Source organism: Palaemon carinicauda, chromosome 7 (genome assembly GCF_036898095.1).
Source record: "Palaemon carinicauda isolate YSFRI2023 chromosome 7, ASM3689809v2, whole genome shotgun sequence".
In the NCBI taxonomy this organism is placed as follows: domain Eukaryota; kingdom Metazoa; phylum Arthropoda; class Malacostraca; order Decapoda; family Palaemonidae; genus Palaemon; species Palaemon carinicauda.
The window spans coordinates 153,982,397-154,009,239 of record NC_090731.1 but is presented as its reverse complement, the minus strand read 5'-3'; the positions used below and the strand labels follow the sequence as shown (position 1 = coordinate 154,009,239).

Here is a 26,843-nt window from a genome sequence, read left to right as displayed (position 1 = left end):
TCAAAAGCAATAAGCATTTTGAAATTATAAGCTTCTGTAAAGAAAAGGATACCTTCACCTTTAAAACACCTTACATATTTCAGAAGTGCCAGGTAAGCTTGTTGCCATTTCTATTCTTGTTTGTAATATACATGATGCATGAAAAATAGTTTCCATTTGCTTGAGTGTTGTGTGCTCCAGACCTACTTTGCATGCAAACCAAATTAAAAAAATAATCCTTTATTGTGCTGATGAGAAAATGTGGCTGTTGCATGCTGGCCTGCACATTGTTGAAGCATGCGTGGATAGTGAGGGAGGATGTCAAAGTGTAGTTGTTACCTTGCATATTGGCAGCGGTGAGAATGATGCGCTCAAGTTTTTCCCTAAGGGAAGATACCTCGTCGGTCCTCAATTGTCTCTCAGCTTTCAGGAAGTGACCCAACTGGCGACACAGCTCACCCAGGTCAGCCTCGTGCTGTAGCAACATGGGTCAACTCACTAGATCTAAACCACCCTACTTCTATCTTACTTATGGCAAGAGTTGCCACAGTTGAGGAATGAATGAATATGCACACATGCATACACATACTCTCAAAGTGACTTTAGTGTTTAGAAAAGCATGCAAACATGGACTAATGAAATTTTATAAGCTAATAAAATTGGTATGAAAATTATAAATAGAATGAAAGCACAGAAATGATACATGTCTATGCTAGTGACTGGCAAACTACAAGACTGCATGTCATTCCATTAATCTGCATAACAAAAAATATCTTTTTAGAAGGTTCCTAAGGGCTTCTAGTAAGTGCATTATAAAGCACAGACAAATACTAGTAATTAGACATGAAAACAATGATCTAGGGACAGGTTGAGACATATGTCACTGTACTCCACTACATTTCTATTACAAATGAAACATTAATACCTCATAAAGACAGCAAAAAGATGGCAATGACAATTCTTTTGAAATAAAGAGATAAAATGATAAAGTATCGACCACATTCAATCTTTTGACCGGGGCATTACCAATGCTGATTATTGCTAGTATGAGGCATAAAGATTGATATGCAGCCCACACATGACAAAGTAGACTGTGACATGAAATACAAAATATAGAGTATCTTCCACCAATAGTACATTGAGATAAGTTGGCTATTTTGGCTTTCACTGAACAGATATTCGTATTGAATATTACCTTTATGTTATGAGAAAATTAGATTTTCCCTGCCTTTAAATCAGCAGTAATAATCGGTAACTACATGTACAGTCATACACCAACTATTTTATCAACCAAAGCTAAACCGAATGCTGTGAGCATAAACATTTTAAAATCTCTTTATGTGATTTTGGAATAGGCATTGCCACATTTGCTGGCCACACAGAATAACAAGATTTCATGCTTACCGACTGAGCCTGTTGCAACTGCTGACTAAGTCTAGCAATTTCTTCATTGCGTAGGACTAACTCGCTTTCAAGCAAGCGAAACTGGGTTGTAGAATCCTTTCCAGAGTCATCCTTTTAAATATGAATGATAAAATTAGTAAATTATTTTATTTCAAAGAAATTTCACTTAAAAGTTTATTTTGAAAATATTTGTTCTCTCTTACAACACAAAAATTGAGTAAAATCAGTGTTATACAGCAAGTTGATTTACATGGTCTTTTTCATCTTCAGAGTAAATAGAACCCAAAACTGAAGACTGTAAACTATCCTTAAAAGACTATAAATTTCAATATGAAGTTATCTAAGACAAGTGCAGTACTATATATGATTGCAAATAAATTCAAGAAGGCATCTCGTACAAAATACTGTAACCACTGAAAAAAGGGTACCATGTAACATTTCATGTAAGTATTAAAGACAAACTAAAATAATCTACACTATTTTCACAACTAAGAACATTGAAATCAAATACCCTTTGTCAATATCAAAACAAAGACATAGATGTTAGGAAAATAGTTGTAAGATGCTAATTATAATGACAGTACACCTTTTCATTGAATACCAAAGGTATGACTGACATTTTTATCTCGATTAAATATGAATTTCATTAAATTATTTGGTACAATAAAAGAGTAACATTTTTGCCTACCCATAAACCGAATTGCTTAATAATAAAATTTACCAGAAAAATCTCCATCTTCAGCTTTATAAGAATTTACAATTGACTGACCTAGGAAACATAACTTTGACATTACCTGCAACTGAGAAACCTGAGCAGACAAGTGGGCTTTAAGTTGCTTGTTACGGGCTTCCAAATCAAACACCTGCTTACTGGCATCAGTAAGTTGTTTATTCAGGGCCTCAACTTTTTCTTCTAATGCAGCAGATTCCAGACACTTTATTGAATACTTCTGAGAAAGAGATAGGATTTCATGCCTTATATCCTCCATCTCTGCCTCATGTTCCTTGTGAATTGCACCAATGTCGTGACCAGACTGCATTTTTCTAATGAACTCTTCTTTAAATTTACCAATTTCTCTTTGGACTTCAGCCTCATGAGCTTTTCTCATAGCATCAAGAGCAGCTAGGGTTGCTTGGGTTTCTTCAGCTAAAGCTTGTTCTTTTTCAGCTTGAAGAGCAGCTAATTCTCGCCTATGCTTTTCTTCTAATTCTGCTAGCATACGCTTGTGAGAGTTTTCCATAGCACCTAATCCTTTTTCGCAAAGACCCTGATGGAAGCAATATTAAAGAGTTTCTTTAATCCTCAAAACCTAATACGGGCATCTACCGTAGAATATAATATGTCACATATGGTACTGTTGCTCAAATATAATGCTAGATAATAGAACAGTTTACAGTAGGGCAGTTGATAGCAATTATAGTATATGAAGTTTCAGAAATGTAAATAAAATTTCTGACATTTTCCAAGTTTTAATCCACAGACATCAAAAACTGTTACACAATGAATAAGTAATGAAATTGCAGATTCTGCGAGGTAACAATGTATCAATAAATAATGCAGATTGATATGAAATTTTGCACCAACAAGAATACACGCTAATGTAATGAGACAAAGTAATAAACAGGGCATTTAAAAGAACAAATGACTAAAGAAACAAACTTACTCTCAAATGTTCTATTTCTTTCTGATATCTTTGACGAACTTTCTCTTCACACATATCAGGTTGACTTCCAAGGGCATCCTCATATTGCTGTTTCAGAGAGGTAATCTGGGCTTCATAACCCTCTTCTAATAGACATAATCTTCTCTTAAGTTCTGTCAGTTCATCGTCGCTATCGCGTGTTGGTGGTTCGTGGCGAGCTTGTTCTCTTAATCTTGAAACTTCCTCATCATGCTGAGCTTGTAAAGCTGATAATGCAATCCTGTGATCTTTTTCTAATGCCTGTAATAAAAAATAGTATTAGATTAACTGACCAATTTAAAAAATTCCTGTTGAAATTCTAAACATGATATATTCACCTTAACCCATTTGTAAGTACAGTACTTTCACTCTTGTCTACTTTAGCATTTAATTTTTTAATTAAATTAAATGTTTATGGATTTTAAGCAACAAATATCATGTTCTGTGGAATAACAGTTATTTTTATCACATTACTTTATCCTATATTTTCTCCATCAGGCAGTATAATTCAGCTCAATAGATTTTATTCCTAAATTTATTTCTGTAATTTCAGTAATAAAAAGTTATCAACCCTAGTCTTTCATTGTTATAAGTAGGCCTGGTAAATAAAGAAATACTGTACTGTTATTAGATTTTAGCATAAACAGGTATATATATATATATATATATATATATATATATATATATATATATATATATATATATATATATATATATATATATATATATATATATATATATATGAAAAATTTTAAGTAATTTTTATTTTTCCTAACATACTTACCGAGAATTACCTCTTCGGAGGGTCCTTGATCCTCTCTCAAACTCGACCAAGATTTCCCGCGCTACCCCCCCTATCTCGCTCCCGATAGTTTCTACCCCCGCCGCCAGGATAATTCCTTCGGCCCGGATTAGGGCAGGTCACTGCTTTTCCCGGGTCAGGACATCATTAAGTCCTCCGTTAAGCCCGACTCGGCAATGGAAGAATGGCACTCGGGGACGGAAGGGAGGGCCATTACTCAGAGGTAATTCTCGGTAAGTATGTTAGGAAAAATAAAAATTACTTAAAATTTTTCATTTGTTCCGACACGAATACTTTACCTCGAATTACCTCTTCGGAGACTTACACTTTAGGAGGCGGGAGAGCCATTCTGCCACTTGGTTAGGCACATGGTGCCTGGAGGGCTACGTAATGCGGGGGTACAGAGAGCGGATAGGGGGTAGCAGTGGAAAACTTACGCTTATAATTTAAGGCTTACCTCTTGACATGTTCTCTACTGAATCTTCTCCTGAAGAAGTAGGGATGAGTCTATTCACTTGTTGGGGACGTCTTCCAGCCTGCCACTACACAGCTTGGAGGGCGGCGATGACTGTCCCAATGGAGAATCCATCCAAAGACTTTCTTGAGTAGTCTTTGAGGTAGTGGGCCGTGAAGGTCGACTGGTGTGACCAAGTGCCGGCCTGCAGGATCTGGCCCACTGCCATATTTCTCTCAAAGGCCAAGGACGTGCTCAGGCCTCTGATGTCATGGGGACGGGGAGTGCCTGGTACCGCCACCTTGTCTTCTTCATAAGCCCTAGTGATGACTTGTCTCAGCCAGAAGGAAATAGTGTTCTTGGACACTTGCTTCTTATTAACGCCTGAAGAGACGAAGAGGTTCTTGGCACCTGGACGGAGATGGGCCGTCCTTTCCAGGTACTTCCTGATCGTCCTGACCGGGCATAACTTCAGGTCGTCCGTATTACCTGTCTTGGGAATGGCCGGAACAGAGAAACCTTCGAACCTCGGGTCCCAGACTGCTGGGTTCTGAGTTTTAGCTACAAAGGAGGGTACGAACTTGAAAGATACCTCCTTCCACCCTTTGGAGTGTGCCACGTCGTAGGAGAGACCGTGGATCTCACCTACCCTCTTAGCCGAAGCTAAGGCTAGCAAGAAGACTGTCTTGAGGGTGAGATCTTTGTCCCCGATATCTCTGAGCGGTTCAAAGGGAGGAAGACACAACATTTTCAGGACCTTGGCCAGGTCCCATCTAGGCACTCTCCTGGCTTGGGGAGGGCAGGATTGTTCGAAACTTCTAATCAGCATCCCTATGTGTCTTGAGGTCCCTAGGTCGATGCCTTTCAGAAGAAAGACTTGGCCTAAGGCTGCTCGCACTCCTTTAATAGCTGGGATTGACATTCCTATTTTATCCCTAAGATACACTAGAAAATCAGCTATGTCAGGGACCGAGGCTTCGAGAGGTCTTATTTGTTTTGTCGCGCACCATTTCGTAAAGGCGGCCCACTTCGCCTGGTAGACTACGGTAGAGGATTTTCTTAGATATAGGGACATCCTCTTTGCTGTGGAGGTGGAGAACCCCTCCTTCCTCAGGAGTCGCTCGATAGTCTCCAGGCGTGAAGGCGAAGAGAGAGAGGGTTGTCGTGGAACCTGAGGAAGTGCGGTTGACTCAGTAGATCTGACCTGGGGGGCAGAGGCCATGGCGGATGGCTTGCCAGGTCTTTCAGATCCGCGAACCACTCTCTCTCCGGCCACCAGGGCGCTACCAAAGTCATCTTTAGGTTTTGGGAGGTTCTTACTCTGTTGAGCACTTGTCTTAGCAGCGTGAAGGGGGGAAAGGCATAAACGTCCAGGTTGTCCCACCTGTGCTGGAAGGCGTCTTCTAGGGCTGCTCCTTCGTCTGGTACCGGGGAGCAATAAACCGGTAACTTGACGTTGAGCTTTGTTGCGAATAGGTCTATCACCGGGGAGCCCCAGCGTTGAAGGATGAGTCTGGCTACCGCTGGTTGTAGGGACCATTCCGTCCCTACTATCTGACCTACCCTGCTGAGGCCGTCGGCTAGCACGTTCTTTTTCCCGGGGATGAACCTTGCTAGCAGTGTTACCTGGTGTTCGTCCGCCCAGTGCAAGATGTCTACAGTGAGGTCGCACAGTTTCTTCGACTTCATGCCCCCTTGTTTCTTGATGTAGGCTACCACCGTGGCGTTGTCGCACATTAGGGCCACGGTGTTTCCCTTCAACCGACTTGCAAAGCGCAGACATGCCTTTTGTACTGCTTTTAGCTCTAGGACGTTGATGTGGTGATGCTTTTCGGTCTCTGACCAGGTCCCGCTTGCTGTTTCCTCCCGCAGGTGGGCTCCCCACCCTAGGCTGGAGGCGTCCGTGAACAGGAGAAACTCGGGAGGACAGGACCCGAGGGGCATCCCCTTGAGGGAGTTCGACCGGCATCTCCACCACTTCAAGGCTGTTTTCGTGTGCGGGAGGACTGGGATCGATGTTTTCTGAGAGCCTGTCTGGGACCATAGAGCCTTGAGGTTCCATTGTACGGGTCTGAGTCGTAACTTCCCTTGGGGGACTAGCTTCTCTAATGAGACCAGATGGCCTATCAGCCTCTGCCAGTCTTTCGCTTTCCTGGGAAGCCCCGACAGGAACGGCTGAATGATCTTGACGAGGTTCTGTATCCTGTCTTCCGAGGGGAAGGCTTTCCCCTGCACGGTGTCCAACGTCATCCCCAAGTACCCCATTTTGTTGGACGGCGTTAGGTTCGATTTCTCCAGGTTGATAATGACTCCCAGACTCCTGCAGAAACGGAGGAGGTCCTTTCCTTGTTCTTCCAAGAGGGCCTTTGAACTGGAAAGGAGCAACCAGTCGTCCAGGTACCTGATGAGGCGGATACCTCGTTCGTGAGCCCATACTGAGACTGTCGCGAAGACCCTCGTGAACACCTGAGGGGCCGTCGACAGTCCGAAGCAGAGGGTCCGGAACTGCAGGATCTGGGAGCCCCATTTTACCCGGAGGAACTTCCGACTCGACGGGTGGACTGGAATTTGGAAGTACGCATCCTTGAGGTCGACCGTCATCATAAAATCTTTCTCCCTCAAGGACATCAGGAACGGATTTTGGGGTGTCCATCTTGAAGTCCGTCTTCTTGACGAACCTGTTGAGGGCCGACAGGTCTATCACCGGTCTCCACCCCCCTGTTGCTTTCTCCACCAGGAACAGGCGGCTGTAGAAGCCTGGCCCTGGGAGAAGGACTTCTTCCATGGCTCCCTTTTCCAACATGGAGGAAACTTCTTTTTGCAGGGTAGCCCTTTTCAACGGGTCCCTGGGAGGTAACCATTCTGTTTGGGTGGCTGGAATCAGAGGGGGTGAGTCCGCTATGAAGGGGATCCTGTAGCCTTCTTTCAGGACGGACACCGTCCAAGCATCCGCCCCATACGTTTTCCATGCTTGCCAATGGGGTCTGAGGCATCCCCCAACCCGAGGCTTGGGCGGGAGTAGGGGGCCTCTCGCTCTACCTTCTCCTAGGGGGCGGCCTGATCTGCCCCTCTTCGAGGCGGAGTAACCCGACCTGAAGGAGTTGGCAGAAGCTGTAGTTCCCCTGCGGGAGGGCTGAGGAGATGATGACCAGGAAGAGGAGTGGGCGTCCCTCCTTGAAGAGCTGGGAACAGCTTGAGGGGTCACGGTCCTATCCGAGACTGACCTCTTATACGGAGGCCTCCTGGAGGATGATTGCTTAGGGACGTTGACTTCTCTCCTCTTGGACACCTTCTCCATCAGTTCTTCCAATTCCTTCAAAGGAAACAGGGACTCTCCTCCTAGGGGTAGGGTGCGAATCACTCGCGCCTGTCTGTCTGGGATTTTCCTTGCCACTCTGGAAAGCACTGTGTCCCTCTTCCGGAGGACCCAGTTGGCCGTCAGGGAGAGTGCCTGGTATGCCATAAATTTGAGCGCTTTCCCCCCGGAAGTGATAATGTCCGACAGGAGACTCTGTTGTTCCGGGTCGTCGGGGTCTGTGGAGGCCTGTACATTCACTAACGTGGAGGCCCACCAGTCCAGCCATGAAGAGACGTTAATCATGTCCCTCGACATCTCCTCCATCATGCCTGCTTCAGAGGCCGAGAAGGACACAGGGGCTGAGCTGGCCCTTTCGTCCGAGCCGCCTTGTCCTAGGACATCCACGGCTGAGTCCACTCTACAGGGGCCTGGGCGGCGTCCTTCTGGGATATAAATTTTGGCCTGTAGTTTCAGACCCTGGAGGAGTTTGGAGGAACTCTGGGACCTGGGGGCCTCCGCAGTGCTGGCCACCAAGTTATCGATGTACTCCTGGCCGAGTACTAGGTCTGGGGCGAGGGGCAGGGCCAGAGAGGACTTCGGAAGGACGTCCCGATGTGTGTACCTCAAGAGGCTCGACCTCCAGGTATTCACCTTCGGCGCCTCGGGTTCTGGAATCCCATGGGTCCTCCTGATGCGGGCTACCACCCTTCTGTAGGCGGAGTCCTCCGACGGGGAAACCTCGCCTCCGTCGACCGAGGTATCGGCTTGGCTGGGGGGAGCCGTGCTTGGGAGGTAAACTGGCCTCTCCCTACTAGGTCCCAGGGAGGCCGTCCCGCAACCGTAGGGCGCACCGTACACGGTCGGGTCTTGCCGTGTGGCGGGTGCCACCGACCCCGGGAGGCCTTTCGACTGGGCCAAGGCTCTGGACGCGGAGGACACGGTCCCGGTGGGAAGACCCGAACCCGGCAACCGGTCCTTCCCGCTCGACGTCCGACCCGGTTGGGCTGGTTCGGTCGGGCTGTCTTCTCGGAAGCGCGCTTCCTCCCGCCGGGTGGGGTGAACCGAAGGCCTCGAGGACTTGTGCCTGAGAGTGAGGTCCTTCTTGCGTGGCCGGTCGAGCGGTTCCAAGTTGTATGTAGGCAGTGACAACTTGGAGGCTCGATCACTGGACCGAGAGTCTGGCGAGCGGTGCTTCTTGGACTCTCCTGGGGGCACGTAGAACCATTCGCCGCCGCCGGGAGAGACCTCCCTCTTGTACTTACGGGAGTGAGAGCGTGGGCGCCTCCTACTGTGCCGCGACCTCGACCTAGAGCGGGAACGATCGCTATCGGTCCGCGCTCTCTTACGGTGCCGTCTCTCCCTGCGTTCTCCCTCGGAGGATGAGCCTTCTTCCGAAGAGTCCGAGGGTGCCACGTTCTTCCCGTAACGACTGCTAGAGTGATGCGCAGGGGAGGCCCTTCGCCGCCGACCGTCCGAGACAGGGTGCTGGAGAAAGTCCTCGGGAACTGCTGTGGATACCGAGGGTACTGAGACCACTCTGTCCCTACTAGAAGGCCATGGACCCAGGGATACGTCCATCCTTAGCGGAGACCTCCCTGGAGTCTTCGGTAACTTCCACCCGAAGGAGTCGCTACTCGGGCGACGAATTCTCGAGTGGTTCTCTTCTGGCGGGGGGGAACCCGACACACCGGCCCACGAGGGCGGGGGGGAGACCGAGAACGCCACACTGCCCCATACCGGGTCTTCTGAGGAAGCGTGCTCCCCTGCCACGTGGCCCGATCCGCCCGAAACACTCGCGGCCCTTCCGTTTACTCCCGAGGGGCCAGCCCTTGGTTCCTCCGTCACACTGGGTTCACTTGGGAGGACACTATGGCTCACAATCACACTGGGGGCTTGCTGGCCACTCCTCTGCGAAGGAGACGGAGAGGCCGAGGCTTCGTCGGACCGATCACTGACCGACTGTAAGGAAGACACGCCATTCACTTTCTTTGGGGAACGCTTAGACGACTTCTTTTTCTTAGTACCATAACGTACCCACTGAATTCCGTCCCAACTCACGCACTCGGAACATGTGTCCGAGGAGGAACAAACTTTACCCCTGCACGTGGAACAAAGGGAATGCGGGTCCACCTCTGGTTTAGAGAGGAAAGCCCCACACGACTTTCCTGCTCTAGGACCAGGACAACGACGCACGTTCTCCATCGTTCGCACACGAAGGTCAACACTAACGAGTTACAGAAAACCCTGGATAACACAAGGGGAACGGACTGAGGACACTTTGCGAAAACGCACTATCGCAGAAAAAACACAAGTCCGTACACTGGGAACACGTGGGAACACAACGCGCCAAAGGATCGAAAGATTTAAGCGAGAGAGTGAGATGCTTCGGATCTCACGACCAAGGACTTAATGATGTCCTGACCCGGGAAAAGCAGTGACCTGCCCTAATCCGGGCCGAAGGAATTATCCTGGCGGCGGGGGTAGAAACTATCGGGAGCGAGATAGGGGGGGTAGCGCGGGAAATCTTGGTCGAGTTTGAGAGAGGATCAAGGACCCTCCGAAGAGGTAATTCGAGGTAAAGTATTCGTGTCGGAACAAATGATTTTTAGTAAAAAATACTTTTTCTCATTCTATTAGGGCTGTTTCACCAACACTGCCAATGCATGATTATTTTTGTAGTCTTTAGCTTGATTACAAAGCTTAGAAAATTAACTTTTTTTTCCAATTCCTATAGTATTTTTTGTGCAGTTGCACACACAATTAACTTATGCTCCCATAGCTCACTTTAAAAGATAGTTTGTTGTTTATTATTGTTTAGCTGTTAAATCTATAAGTGAAAGTTTTCCACAGATTCAAAATTGAATCTACTAATTTACATATGTAAAACACCTTCTATGTCCTGACAAGTAGACCTGATCACTGGGGGCCAATACTGACGTGCTTAAATATATCTGTTAAGATACTGTACCTGAAAAGTAGATGTTTAATCCCAGATGATAGAGGTACAAAATATAGAGTGATATATACCTTATAAAGATTGAGATTGTGAATTCTTTTCCTAAAAGGTCAACTTAAATGGATATTTTTTTCTTACAGGACATCTTAAAAAGTTTTAACAATACAGTATAACCTTAACTAGTTCTAGTTTTGATACATTCTTAAGCTAATACCCTTTAAACAAACTATTGCCTTTGATACAAAATAAGGGTAGACTGTCTTTTGGACCTATAAAGGATAATCTCGAAGGTTTCAAAAATGTGTAAAATTTGGCAAAATAATGAGTTCACATTACCTTTAAGTTGTTCATATACTCGATGCATTGTTTACACTCGGCCTCCCGTTCCTTCATACGTTTTGAATCTAGACTTCTCTTCAATTTGGAAACTTCTTGTCGCAACTCTTCACATTGTTGGCAACCATCTGCCATTCCAGTTATATCTGAAGCTCTCCTAGATCTGCGAGAGCTTTCACTTTTTCTTTTGGCTTTTGGTGAGGGTGGCATCTTCATCGGAGACTGACTAAGACTATGAGATGATTCACTCTCACCTTCTTTTAAGTGAGTAACTACAGAAGAAACAGAAGATATATCAGCTTTAGCCTGTCCAGCAGCAGCCTGCAAAAGCTTTGCAAGCTCACTGTTTCCCTGTGACAGAACCTTATTGTACATAAATGTGAATTCAGCCTGATCTAGTGCTGGCTGTATTAGACTTTCCATGGAAGAGTCACATCCACCAAGGAACATAAGGAGATGCGCTTCACTGGCCACCACATCACTAGCAGATCCTACTGTATCACGGGTCTCTTCAACTATGGTAAGAGGTTCAGATGTTGAGGCAGTCGACTCTCCATCTCCCTGAACTACAGCCAACTGGCCATCAATTACAGCTTTCTGAGCTACAACAGATGCAAATTCTGAAAGAACAGTTTCCATAGTAGCACTAACTGAATTAATTACACCTGTATCACCTGCTCTATACTGAGCAAGAACTGCTTCATATTTATTACTTAAAGTGAACACAGCTTCTTCCATTTCCTGTCGAACAGACTCTTCTGCTGCTGTATGCCATCTTTCAACTGTAGCCGCTGTAGGATGGGTTGAAGGTGATGGTGAAGAACTATTTGGAGTTAGTAGGTGTCCTAATCTCATTAATGACTGAGCGGCCTCAGTGTTGACCAATTCTTGCCCAACCAAATCTTGAGCCATCGTCCAAACCTCTCTCATTCTTACTTCTTCTAATAACACAGAGTCGTCAAGAGGTGGCCCAGCACCTGTAACAGTTTCTCGAGCCATGACTACAGCCACTTCGTGAAGTTTACCTTCTTTGTACTGAGTTAACAGGTTAGCTAATGATCGTTCCCTTTCTAGTAAGCGAGTTTGGAGATCTCTGCAAGTTTCATTAAGGTTAGAAGCGAAGGTGGAGGAGGTTCGAGCGGCAGTATTTGAAGGACTGATACTGTTTGCTACTTCTCCTTGCACAACTAACTTCTCTGCCAATAAACTAGTATAAAAATCTAGAGGTGCCATTGTTTCCATATCAAAATCTGGATTAGTTAATTTCTTTTCTAAGAATGATAACTTCCTATGAGCTTCAATTAGTTCCTGAAGTTTAATAGAGACTTCATACATATGTGGACGTTGAGCAGCTTGAACTACTTGAGCTATCTGACTGAGAACCAAAGTTTCATAAGCTAAGCGTTCAGCAAACAACTTCAGTTGCATATCACGAGTCCATTTTCCAGAGGCCTGAAAGATATAATGGGAATCTTAGCAACAAGTATTTAAGATGAATAATTCAGTTTATCAAGGGTAAATTATATTTTATTGTATAGAATGTGTAAGAATATTTTGTTATATCAGGTAATTCTTCAAAAGCCTAAAACAATATTGTGGTAAATTTAATTAGAGCTTCAATTACTTTACATAGAATTTTAATTTAGCAACTTGCTTTGCATGTAAAACTGTATCATGTACTGTAATATGTAAGTGTGTACCTTTCCCCAATGCAAATACAGTTTCAGCATTAGTTTTAAAAATTGCAAGTGTTCCTAAAGTTTTAATGAAAATACCAAGTCCTAAGTCGTCTGCAAGAGACATACCTTAAGATGATCTCTACGGTTGGTTAGTTCAGCGAGTTTTTCCCTGAGCATATCCTGTAAACGTATTACTAATGGGCGTAATTTTGTTACATTAGCTTGATCCACATGAGTATGTCGAAGCTGAGCTATCCTGATGGCATTATTTAAGCGTTGCTGAAGAGAGGAAATGCCTGGAGCACCACATGAACACACACACTCGACCGAGCCAGCCCAAGCAACACACTCACTTATCTGCAGTAAAATGCATTTCACTGTCTACTGAATCAACAATACACAAGAGGTACACAGCAAAAGCACCAATGTTTTTAAGCAACAGAAAGTACACTCAATGACACATACAGTATAACATCAAATGGATACAGTATATTTCCATAACCTATACTACTCAAAAACAGCACAATATATAAAACCAGTGACATCGGATAATTAGTTATTCAATATGATTATGATGAAATAAGTTTCAAACATGTGCCTCATGTGGGTTTTGATTAGGAAGAAAAAAAATATTTTTAATAAAAATAAATTTTAATAAAGAAAAATTAATTATTTCTACATTAACCTGATGTTCATGTTGCTTATCTCCAGAAGCTGGTTAAATTTTGATGTCTACCCTGATATAAAATGTTTCCCATTCTCTTTCCTTATAATAGCCCTGCCCCTCAGATTGTATGGTGGTGTATGGCAATACTTACACATGGCCATGCTGCATCTCTTTTGTGTTTCAGAACTGCATCATTACACTGAATTATAGTCATTCTAATAGAGTTCCAGACGAAGATTTTATAATTTGGAGTTACATATTTGGAACTTCATTATTAATCATTGTAGATAATAGGGTATGTCTTCTGGCATAGGCATTCCTGAGAGGGTCGTTTCAAGGGATTTATTGCTAGGTGATAATGATGGGCATTCTTTTTTTGTGCCGTGTGCAAGAGATAAAGTGTGATTTGATTAACCATCGTGAAGAATAAAATTCCCTTCCTGTTCCACTTATAAAGGAATTCATTTAGTTAAATGCTGACAGCATAAAAGATTTCAGTCGTGAAAAGAAAATTGACTTTTAGTCCAAGGGAAATGCCAGGGAAGACAATACTAGTTGATTACTTATACAGTGAGGATGAGGTTACTAAAGCCACTCTGGCTATAACCAAACCACCTGGGGATTATAGTAGTGAGCTTCATAAGCTTTTTGTTGACTTTGCTTTGTTTGTGCATTCTACAGAGGACAGCAATCCCTTGGGCAATAGCAATGATCCTAGCCTAACTTGCCCTGTTCTGAATCCTGGTCTAACTCCTACAATTGTGCCTTGTAGTTCTGGTGTACAAGTCAGTAAAGGTTATGTTGGTACAAAGTGCTTTATAAAATCAACAGCCTCTCCTAGAGCTTTGCTCTCTCAATCTACTTCAGTACCTTCTATTGAGAAACTGTAATATTTACATAATCTCTATATGACCACCTGTTCCAGAGATACAAGACAGGACTGGCAGTCTGTGATCCTAATATTCATCTGCCTGCTAAATTAAACACCCATGAGCAACCATTCTATACATTTATCAATAACGTGGCATGCCGTATGGCTCCTGTGGAACGAAAAGTGCAGATTTGAAATAATTCTTCATAAGCTTTGAGCAAGTTGAGAAATGGTTGCATCATGTTTCAGCTGAGGATACATTGAATAAATTTACTTTTATAACAATAAAACTCTGTTCAATGAAATAACCAGTACATTTTATATAGTTTAACCTAAAATTATCTAAATTTGACAATACATACATACATATACCAAGGCACTTCCCCCAATTTTAGGGGGTAGCCGACATCAAATAAATGAAACAGAAAAGGGGACCTCTCCTCTCTACGTTCCTCCCAGCCTGACAAGGGACTCAACCGAGTTCGGCTGGTGCTGCTAGGGGTGCCACAGCCCACCCTCCCCCGTTATCCACTACAGATGAAGCTTCATAACGCTGAATCCCCTACTGCTCCTACCTTCGCGGTCTTCCAAGGCACCGGAGGAAGCAGCAGAGCCTACCGGAACTGCGTCACAATCGCTCACCATTCATTCCTATTTCTAGCACGCTCTCTTGCCTCTCTCACATCTATCCTCCTATCACCCAGAGCTTCCTTCACTCCATCTATCCACCCAAACCTTGGCCTTCCTCTTGTACTTCTCCCATCAACTCTTGCATTCATCACCTTCTTTAGCAGACAGCCATTTTCCATCCTCTCAACATGGCCAAACCACCTCAACACATTCATATCCACTCTAGCTGCTAACTCATTTCTTACATCCGTTCTCACCCTCACCACTTCGTTCCTAACCCTATCTACTCGAGATACACCAGCCATACTCCTTGGACAATTTCATCTCAAACACATTCAATTTCTCTCTCCGTCACTTTCATTCCCCACAACTCCAACCCATACATCACTTGGTACAATCACTTTCTCATACGGAACTCTCTTTACATTCATGCCCAACCCTCTAACTGCCCCCAACACTTTGCATCCTTCATTCACTCTCTAACGTACATCAGCTTCTACTCCACCATTTGCTGCAACAATAATTCTAATAAATCCTTATCCTAATTGGTAGAAATCCTTCTCCTTCGAAAAATAGGTTCAAATTTCAAGATGACCATAATCTATTTGTACATTTTCTAGTTAAAATTTTTTAGGTTACATATGAACTGCATTCGTAAATTAGAAAACCGAAAAGTGCAGAGTTCATTGTGACCGTTATTGTACAAAGAAAGTTCCGATAAATATAATTATTTGATGTTATGTCTATAATCATACCAAGATTAATGATATAATAGTTGTAGAAGCCAATGGACAGTGGCAGCTTAAATTTTACAGCTATACAGTACTGTAGTTTAGAAACATAAAAAATATATAGCTGAGAGAGAGAGAGAGATATTTAAACTTTCTGCCATTTGCAATTAATTAAGATTTCATTTCACTGTTTGAGGATACTGGAAAAGTGATTTGGCAGACCAACTGTAAAATGGGATGGCTCGGAATTTAGAGAATCACAAAGAGTTGTACTAAATTAGCCCAGGGGTTGAAAAACTGAATAAGAAAAGTAATTTATCATTGCCACTTCTTAAAGTTGGGAATTACAAACCATATTATCTTAGAAATGAAAACGTAAAAAAAGAAAAATATATGGATACAGCACAACAAACCAACTGTAAAATTCAAGCACCACCATTATTGTAACACCACCATCTTAATGCTCAGCCTGTTTTTCATTACAGTAACAGGTGATATTTTAAAATTAATGACTCAATAACAGCAAACTTCATCATTAATGGCAAACGATACACTATGACCTTACATGAATAAAATGTTTGGTCTATGAAATTACTGTATAACGTTTACTAGTTTTGCATATAGATAAATATGCGAGTCATTTGGTGTTTTTTTTCTATGTAAATGTTAAAAAGTTGTGTTGGTCTTGTCTTCAACAATACTCAGGGTTCATAAAGAATCAAATTCAGCCTTTGAGAATGAAAAAAAAAAGTTTGTGAACCACAAAGTAAACAAACAATTGGATGTTCATAAAATTCAACTGTAACTGACAAGTGCAATATATCACACCATGAAATCTTCAATATTTAACGTCTTGACACACTGCGAGACATACAGTAATTCTGTTGTTTTTCAAAACTTATCGATACAATTTAAGCACTTTAAAAATATATGATAACTATTGCCCATGAGCAGTGTGTTTGACTGATGATCCCTCTCGCCTGCCACATATTTCTCTATTCACTCCTAATATATGTTCCTATTTAACCTTATAGCAGATAAGAGAATTCTAATGTACATCTAGTACCTAAAGAGGGCTTACCATGTAATCTTGTACAGCGTGACATCACGATTTTATAGCAACATATAGAAGCTTGGGTTTTACTCCAACTTAAGCTGCATGTAGAGACCTTTTATTCTATAGACCTTGATTTGGATATTGATGAGAAGGTATTGAGAACATTTGATTTGAAAAGCAGTAGATATAAAAGTGTGAAGACAAAGGCATCTAGGGTGGCTTATATTATTGTAGAAAAGGGATACATGAAGACCGAGATCTATTTGGATTTCAGGAATACAGAGTTCAAGATAGCAATAAATAGAGCGAACTGATTTCACATCTAACCCCAAAATGGGATTTTGATGATGATTTCTGGATAGCACCAGGATGCAGATTCTTTAGCTTTTAGATCAGGTTACATGAAGCAGCATTTTCCATTTTCCCAACACTTGTAATTAAGACTAGATCAAATGTGTCAGATAACCTTCTTGGTCACCTTCCATGTGCTTACGTCTTAAAGTTCAATCAGAATTTATACGGCCATCACCCAAATGACTATTTATTATCATTTCTATTATTATAAGAATGAGTGATAATGATATTTAATAACAATTAATTTAAAGAAAAATATTGCCTTAAAATACAACATACCTGAGCTTCTAATGTTGTCAAGACCCTATCAAGGTTAGATAACCTTTCTTTAAGGTGTTTTGTTTCTGATTCTGATCGACTTAGCTTAACAGTCTTCTCAGGAGTAACCCTTGGTGAGCGAAGTGATTTGCGAGGCATTGATGGCGACCTCAATGGTGATCTATTGAACAAAAAGATGTCATTTCAAATTATGGAAAAATAGTATACTGTATGTTATTTTAAAATCTACCCTATAGTATATAATGCTGTTATACTAATAATTAGACATAGGCTTTAAACTTTTAGCAATTATTTGATACCGTATAAATGTAAAAATATTAATCTCAAAACACTGAATAAGAAAATGAGATGTAACAATTCAAGTATTATAAATAACAAACCTTAGAGGTGAGGCTGGATGTGTCGGTGATTTTGGTCGTATTGGTGTTTTACCACTTGAACTGGAGGTTGGTGTCTCAGACTCAATCAAGTTTGATACCTGAGGAAAAAAATTATGAATGATCATTCTCGATCTTACAGTGTGAAAGATCTAATTCTTAAAATTCAAGTTTATAACCCTAATTCCATTGTGTAGGACTCACTCCATTTTCTGCGGGGAAATACATACTGCCCCTAACAACATAAAAAAATGTCACTATTACAGTACAGTTTTATTTATAAAAAAAATATTGCTTTTCCTGAAGGAATAAAATCAAATACATCACATACAGTATATACAATAAAACTAAAAGGATGATAAATCCATATAAAGACTGCAAGCAATTGGGTTAGATATGAGTCATTGAAAGATGAAATTAGCAACAGATTTGTTGTCGTCATTGCTTGAAATTTACTTCATGTATTTAAAATACTACTTAATATACCAATTTCTTCTAAAAACCACAATACCATAATGCTAATGAGAAACTAACCTCATGTGTGTGTAATCATAATGGGGTAGCTTTTAAACTTAAGCTTCGTTAGTAAATAAAAAGCCTTGCATTTAGCTAATTTCCTGAACCTATTTTATATATTACTCAATGAAACAGTGCATTCTGAACTCTATTTCATTCAATAGCTCATTATCCAAATTGTTATTTTTACACTACTAGACCTATATAGCGTAGTACTACTGTACTTACGATGTGTCGTGAATACTGCACTGCAAGTGATACAACTGTATATGTGTTTTAAAGTATCCTCTTGGCCTAAGCTACATTACTTTTTGCATTTTACTCTTTTTCAAATCCCTTTTATACTTAGTTTTTAAACTTCCTCCTCTTTACCTTGTTCTATTTAATATTTTCCTTTAAAAATAAATGCTTGTCCATCGGAATAACCAAACATATTTGACAAATATGGGCCAAAGAAATTAACCGAAGCTTTATAATAAGTATGCTAATATTCAAGCATGACACGAGACAGAAGATACACACAATATCTGCTGCCACAAATTTAAGAAATATACTCCACCTAAAAGTCAATTTTGTTATTTTGTTTAACCTGTAGAAACGAAATACTATCTACTTAAAATTCTTAGCCCTTTGAGTGTCTTATTATTAGACCTGGAAATTAATGGTTTGTATTTCATGAATACATAGCAATCCAAATGAGGATTCACATAAGTCATCCATACCTTAGAGTCAAGGGTATTTAAGCGAACAATGGCCTTCATTGCCTCTGAACTTGCTGGACTATCAAGCGACTTTCTTCTAAGACGAGAAGATTTTGTAGGATCATCAAAGCTTTTGGATCTTTTAGTTGATTTACTTTCACCGGGCACTTCGGCAACTTTTGGATCTACATCACCCTGAAATTAAAATATGAGGAAATTTACATTTAACCTAATATACCATGTACTGTACTCATTACTTTGGAATCAGAATAAATATTTTGAGTTGTAAATTTACTAATTCAATTAAATATTTAATAAAAGTATAGGATCTAGAGATCATGTGTAAATAATTTCCCAATATTTATACAAGTATAAAATAATTACTTTTGTAAAACCTATTCATGGTTCTGAGCAAGTCCCAGACACACTATCCTATGGAAAGTAGATGAAGCAGATCTGCTATCCACCAGTATACAGAACATGCACAAGTGAATCCAAAGGTTCCTGGTGACAAACTGGATCACTACTTTTGTCTGAACAGCTGTGATTATACAGGTACTAAATTGGAAAAGATGGATAGGACCCACTGGAATCCAGTCCGACTCTTAAGAGGAAAAAGGATGATACCCTAGAGTTCTGAGGACTACTAAAGGGTTGATTACGATCAAGTAGTGTGCAGAGACTTTGTTTAGTAAAACTGAATGTTGTGATTATAATACATTTTCAAAGAACCCTGCACACTTACCTTACGACAAGGTACAGAAGCAAGTAACCCCTAAACTACATGGCAAGACCTGGGTCATGAAATCTATGAATCCATCAAATAACTCACCCTCATGAAATGCATAAAATTTTACCGGATATTACTACAGGTCCAGCAGAGATCATATCACGAGATTTATGGATAATATTATTTAGAAAAAATATTTGTGAAGGTTAACAGACATCTCTTATGAACCAGTATTTATAGTTGCACTGACATCCAATTTTCCCTTGAAATTCTATTAGAATAAGAATGCCCTTCACTTCTCTCATAACACCTTAAATTAAATGGAAGGCTTGTTCCTCAGAAAGTCTCAATATTACCTGTCACAATCAATAATCATTAATACTTGGTAGTTTAACCAGATGTACTGTTTTATCTTAAAAAACCTAACTCCCATAGTGAGTTAGGATGAAATCTAAATTTTTTTCTATAAATAGCATCTTTTTAAGAATTTAACAAAAATATACTATATTTAAACTTCTGACAATGGTCGTTCAATAATGATGATTATAAATATTTTGTTGCCTTTCTATTAAGAAAAATCAAACCACTATATTTTCAGTTAAGAGGAGTACTTCCTTCAGCATAAGTAGGGTGTGTCTGCTGAAAAATGTCAGACCTGGAATGTGATCCAGCTTTGCCAGAAAAGGAGCTAAATACCTGCTGATAGTGGGTCTGATGAATACCATCATGCATAGACTAAGAACTAGAGTAGGAAAAGACAACAGAACTGGATTGCCCATACTGCCTCTACATCAGTAACTTATGTTAACATACAAAGAGTTGCAACAAGTAAATAGTCCAAAACCAATCAATCCCCAAAAGAATTAATTGATGGAAGACTGAAAACTAGGGAACTACAAGGAAGAAGGACAGAAACAGCCTTGGCTAAAGACTGGAGCTGGGTTATACATTGCAGAGAGGGCATCAGCCAAAGGTGAAAGGGTAACAGGATCTAAAATTTAAAAAGAATCGTTCTTTTCTTCTGTTACTTTGTTTAACTGACAAGTGAACAGCTACCTTCTGAATAAGCAGTTAATCATCCTTGTTCATTCAGAAGTTGTACCATGACAGTTTAAAGACTCTCATTGCCTTATTTATAATTCTATTCTATATAACCCTATCTCAGATCTGTTAATATCTTAAATTGCCACTAAAACTCTTATAACAGGTTAAACTTAAACTCAATTTGGGATAAAAAATTTTCATAATATGTAATTACAGTTAGAAACAATAATTTATCTTATTCACTTATTATAGAGCAGCTTAATAAAAACAGCTGAGATAAGTTTAAAGACTCTTGTATCCCACCTAAAGGATTTAGTCTTGAAAGAGAATTGAAAATTGGAGCAAGGTAAATTTAGTTGAAGACGTTGGACAACAAGGAAGGCAGAGGTCAAAAGGAATGACTTAAAAGTAATAGGTAGAAAGCAATACAGCTAAGATGCCATGCAAAATGGAGATGTGATGTTATCTTTCACACTTTAACAATAACCGTTTTACTTACATCAAGTCCGACAGCTTCAGATCTTAAAAGTTGTTCTACTTTGGCTTCCAACTGAGAGAGTTTTGTTTCCATGTCTCTGGATAAAGCAAATGACTCCCGTCCTTTCAAAGACTGCGTTCGCCTACGATCCCGACTCTCTGCTCTGCTAACTTTCTGTTTCAATAAGCGCACCTGTGCAAATAATAGAAAAAAGATTTGTCTTAAATTTTTGGTGGGGAGGATATGAGGATTTACCACCATTGCCAAAGAAATTATTTCCTTCGATGGAAAATAAGGTTATTTGGGTTGAGAGAATGAATAATTGGAGATCAAGATATCCGTTACTTTTATAAATAAGATTTTTGAAAATCATATAACCTTGTCTTCCTAGGTGCTCCATCAATGATAAGTCCGAAACACTCGGTATTTATTCTTATTAGCACCAATTCTTTATAAAACATGACTGTGAATTTTGAACAGTACTAAAATAATATATATCTCTTTATCAATAACTGCAAGAAACTGGTAGAGAAGCAAATACATCATAGATTTTCTCTGTTCACTAATGAGATACTCTTATTTACTAATAGTTTCACTCTCTTCTACCAATTCCTTCAAATTGTTGCTCCTCTCTTTCTCCATTACCCTTTCAATACTGTACTACCTTCAAAATCCAGTGTCCACAAGGTAACAGAAATGTTGAAACCTTTTCCAAAGCCTGTACTCGCATTAAAACATGATGGTTCTCCAACTTATTTGTTTTTTGCATATCTGATAAATTAAAAGTTCCCTACTTCATTAATTTCATACAATCCTGGCACTCTCTGTTATTCACAATAACAAGTGAAAAATTCACCCTCTCCCCATCAAGTACAAAATAAATAATGTTTTTGAACTTTACTCAAGTATTTAATTCGGTAGCCTAACAATCACCACCACTACCCTATAATTTAGCATTATTGGACAGTGCACCCAACATTACAACTTCTACTACAGTTTCATTATTTTGGTGTAGCCTATTCCAATAACTGAAAAGAAAAAGTTAATGGAAAGACATTTTTTTTCAACATGAGTGAAAAGTAAGTTTCCACCATGTACAGGCTACTCTGGTCACAATGAAAGGGTATGCTAAATATGTGCAAATGAAATTAAGTCCAACCAAATTAAAATTAAAGAATAAACACCCCCAGCTGATGAAAATATGAAAACATTGTATTTCAAACGCTAACAAAACACTAAATAGCTTTCTCACAAAACAATAACGAAATACAATATTAATACTTCAATTAGATAAAAATACAATACTAACCTGTTTTTCAGAACTGGTCAGTTTATTTGTCAAGTCTTGTATTCTGCATGTCATAAGGTTCAGCTGAGAATTAAAATCTCCTTCACTACCTTTCAGGTCTTGCTTCAACTTCAGATTACACAATTCCATATCATCTTGTTGTGTTTGGATTTCTCTAACTTCACGTTTTAAAGCCTTGATTTCATTTATTGCCTTTTCAAATCTTAGTCTGATTTCATTATATTCCTCAATTAACCTGTCAAAAAGAGAATTGAGTAAGCTCTAAGAAACTTATATTTGGAATATTATAAACAATTCATATACAATTGGTGTTTCTTCAAGGTAAATATACAATTAAAGGATTTTCAATTACAATAACTACATTCATTAAAAAATATAACTAAATGTTCTTCATATATTAATAATAATTATAATAATTGTATGCTGAAAAAAATCACTGCTAACTTACTGTTCTTTGTCAATTAACTCTGGCTCAAGGCAAACTTCAAAGTTTGTGAGATCACTTAGTGAGTCAATGCGAGGCAGGTTTTTCCTAGATGAAAATCTCTCTCGACTGCTGGATATTGATAATGTAGATGAAGCACGACGCACCTTCAGATTCAGACAAAAAATGCTATTAATTTACAATGAAAATAGTAAATCAAAGAATAATGCTAACTGTATTTAAAAAGACAAAATTTTCTCATTTTTATTATTGTTCCATAATTAAAAACCACAAAAGATGGAATTAGAGGAGCCTTGACCTTTTGTATTATATTTTTAGTTTAAAGTTCAATTACCATTCCATTAGTTTGATCTTAGCAAGTGTGGCTCTTTTTATTGTCATCTGAATTTAAGGTGCCAGAGAATAACAAATAATTAACATAATTGGGATTGAAGTTTGCATCTGAAGATGACAGTATCTTTGGTAGAATTATCAACCTTCTAAACATATCTGGACCTGAGAGAAATCTATATGATTATTCTCACTGTTATCCCCCCTCATGCCAACTTTAAGGCCACTAAATAGTTGAGCATAGAATAAACATCCTTACCTAGGTAAAAAAAATACAGCTTACTAAAATATACACGACCTCAAAAGTTGATCTAGAAGTATATGATCCCAATGTCTTCTGGGAACACAATAGCCAAAAAAAATGAATATTTTCAAAAATTATATTAATATTCATGATAGTACATGAAATAATTATCGTTCTTTCACTAGAAAGCCCCATTTCCGTTTCACGTGAGGTAAGTCTCAAACTTACATTTTCTTGGATATTTCTTTCCAACTCCCGTATCCTACTGCATAAACTTTCATTTTCTTCAATGCCCTGCTGTAGTCTTTCACTGGTGTGATCGAGATCCTTTTGTGTAGCTTTTAGGGATTCCCGTAGACTTTCAACCTGTAAAGAAACTTGAATTGTGTAGACTTCCACATACACAACTACAGTACTATAATATGAAAATATAACATGCTATTTAATTCCAGCCAAAATATGAGCCATCCACAAAAAATAAAATTCTTAAGAAGGTAATAAACACACATCACATAAAATATTGTCAACGACATACCAAAAAATAACTATACAGTAATCTAACCCCAAATGAATAAAATACAATGTTTTGTTAAAATGCAAGAATTATATAAAAGATGTTAACTCTATCAATCATTGATGACCAAAACAAGAACAAATAGTAGCCTACATATTCTAAAATTAAAGTTAAACTTCCCTATAACTGTGTTCCAAGGTAACATACAGGGCTTAATGTAGTGAACTCATGATACAAAAAATGGGATCAAGTCCCAAAAGAAAAATTTTGACATTATATCAGTCAGTATTTGGCAAGGAAAATTTCTATCTGTTGGATCTGGGATACGAGTACAGTGACTACCTCTCATCTTCCAAAACAACTTTATTTGAAATGCATGACACCAGGAATCTTGGATCTTTACACTAATATTCACAAATTCTACACTAAATCAAAATTAGCATCACATTTAAGTTTACTGTCATGAGAAAATATTTAGTTATCCATCAGTTACTTCCCTTTTAATGACTCATTCCTTTTGGACTACAAGCTACAACTCTAGATAGTATAAACATTCAATTCACAGCTACAATGCAACTTTACTTGGATTTATTAATGCTACTATGGCAGCTGCACATTATTCTTCTTAAACGTTATATTTCGATAACCTTTATTAGGATTAGGCTGCTGTGCAAGTCTCCCCAAGGACTCTCCTGCAGAGACTAGAACACTGAATCCAATAAGACAATGATATATTGTACCAAAGAAATATTCTCTTCCCTACCCTAGGGTCAGTGTATTAATATGTAAGGCACAAACTCAGTGTGCATAAGGGAGACCCCTGGGTTCAGGATCTATTGAACCCATCATGCCACCTTCAACGCTGACTTTATCTAATAACAAATGACACGTCACCCACTGAGAACTATTAATAACATTGAGGGCAATTTTTATTTGGGGGTTTGTTTCTCGGTCAGCATCCATCTTTTCTTCAGTCACTTGCAAGTGAAGGCATAGTATTTTGAGTTCTTTACATATTGACAACATTCTACCTCTATTTCAGAGTTAAGTACAGTTAATCAGATTCTAATTTTATCATTTACCTAATTTCTAGTGCTAGGTAATAGCATTAATGGCATGGAACCTACACATTGTTACCTATGGTAACATAAAGGTAAACAGTAGTTGGTTTCCCAATAAGGCCACAATACATTAGCATATTGTATATAATTTACATATACAGTATATGTATGCAACGGCAGATATGATAGGCAATTTACTTTAAGTGACTGATACAGTGCTTTTTAACCTCAGCTGGGTATTATCAGAAGGTATGTTTAAAAATACCCTGACTGACAAGTCTCTTTAATACAGGGGCTATCTGTACTCTCATGACCTTCCTCAGCAAAAAAGCCGATTCTTTCTCCATCCCTAAAATCCCCGATATGAGAAAAAAGGCTTCCTCATTGGTATTCTTTGCCAATGATGGCCTTCGATCAAAGGGATTGACCGGTGATGAAGTGTGGGACAGGGGTCGATGGAGAACGCTGGCCAGAAACATCGACCTCACATAGAAGTGGGAAAAGATGCAGACAAAGAAGAAGATTGGCATTCTTTGCCAATATGTAACCTCAGGACATCCAAAGCTTTACACAGTGGTCTTGGCATAGGGTGTTTATAAGACACTACCTGAAACAAATCCAAGCGGTGAGTGCATGGAACCCAGCTCGATTATGACAGTTACATGGGGAAATCGGAGAAGAGAGGGATCCTCCGTGGGGAGGTGCTGTATGGTCTCCCAACACTCATCAAGGGAGGTGGACATAACTGAGGCTTTCTCCAAAATTGAAAAGATGGTTGCTGGGTGATTAAAAGATACTTGGGCAAGCATTGTCCTCTGTGTAAGTGATGCTTCTCGGTGAGGGACGTGTTTATAGTTAACAGCCGAATTCAGCATTGGAGGTGCTGTGACTGGGTTCAATAGAGCCTGAACCCATGGTTCTCCCTTAAACACACCAAGCTGTGAACTGCATGTTAATACAGTGGCCCTTAATCAGGAATGACAAAGCGTCTTTCGTACAGTACTGAATTCCTTGTTCTAGGTTTTACAAGAAAGTCCTTGGGGATCACACAGTACCTCCCCAAATTAGAGTTTTCCTTCATCAAAATGCCTTTTTTTATTAAGTTCCTAATCTCGTCAGCACAGGGAAAGTAATTCTTTTGTCTAAGGGGATTAGAGGAAGTATTACCATCATAACGCTACATTATAAATAAGATTAGAATTAATGAAAATACAACAAACATTCTAACTGGTAGTGTCAATGATAGGAAATTCTAAAATGTCTTTCCAAGTGCAGTCAAATTAAATATTGTATGAAAAGAACGATCTAATTGCATTCATTTTCTGAAAGTTTTTTTTTCGAAAGGCGTGACAGCTTCAGATAGTAATAATCCTTAACCAGACTTAGTATATTAGCCTTTATATTTTCTACTACAGTTATTCAAGGCACCCATGACCTCATCAAGCTGTCATACAACCAAATAATAATTGCTTAGCAGAATCTCAGAATAAAAAAAAACTGACAAAAGCACCTGCAAAAGCTCATAGGTACAAATTTTTCCTACTGTAGTTAATCAATAAAAAGGTTTATAATCTGATTAAGATTAGTTAATCTTATTATGAATTAAGTTCTAATCTGATAAGCTCTATCCCTTAACATGATCTGTTATCCTTGTGTCTATTGGTTATTTTAGGGTAAAGCCTTGAACCCATTCCTACCAGGGTTTTTTGAGTGTTCCTCTTAAGTCTGGCTGGCTAAAAATATCAAAATCAAATCCTGGCCGACTCCATATTAAAAAAAAAAAAAAAAGAAAATTTTAATTCAATAATTATTCACATCACATTAAAACAGCAGCAAGATCAGGATTTGACATTCTTAAAAGGATACTTGGCTTAGTTTTATAGTAAATATTTTGAAATTTCAAAAATGCAAAACA

At 39.6% G+C, this 26,843-nt stretch overlaps 1 protein-coding gene across 25 annotated transcripts in view; it reads right to left on the bottom strand.

Annotated features, from left to right (window-relative positions):
* Nucleotides 1–26,843, bottom strand: part of osp (outspread) — a 305,916-nt gene that overhangs the window by 22,796 nt on the left and 256,277 nt on the right. For 23 of the 25 annotated variants that reach the window (XM_068376993.1, XM_068376998.1, XM_068376990.1 and 20 more), the window contains 13 exons: nt 23,582–23,719; nt 22,783–22,925; nt 22,335–22,569; nt 21,047–21,217; nt 18,795–18,968; nt 17,560–17,657; nt 17,180–17,339; nt 12,717–12,947; nt 10,912–12,363; nt 3,048–3,326; nt 2,178–2,651; nt 1,384–1,494; nt 319–454 (listed from right to left, as the gene is read on the bottom strand). In XM_068376993.1, coding sequence (XP_068233094.1) covers nt 319–454; nt 1,384–1,494; nt 2,178–2,651; nt 3,048–3,326; nt 10,912–12,363; nt 12,717–12,947; nt 17,180–17,339; nt 17,560–17,657; nt 18,795–18,968; nt 21,047–21,217; nt 22,335–22,569; nt 22,783–22,925; nt 23,582–23,719 — 3,802 coding nt within the window. The remainder of the gene's footprint in view (nt 1–318; nt 455–1,383; nt 1,495–2,177; nt 2,652–3,047; nt 3,327–10,911; nt 12,364–12,716; nt 12,948–17,179; nt 17,340–17,559; nt 17,658–18,794; nt 18,969–21,046; nt 21,218–22,334; nt 22,570–22,782; nt 22,926–23,581; nt 23,720–26,843) is intronic. The other 2 variants (XM_068377009.1, XM_068377008.1) reach the window with 1 other exon arrangement.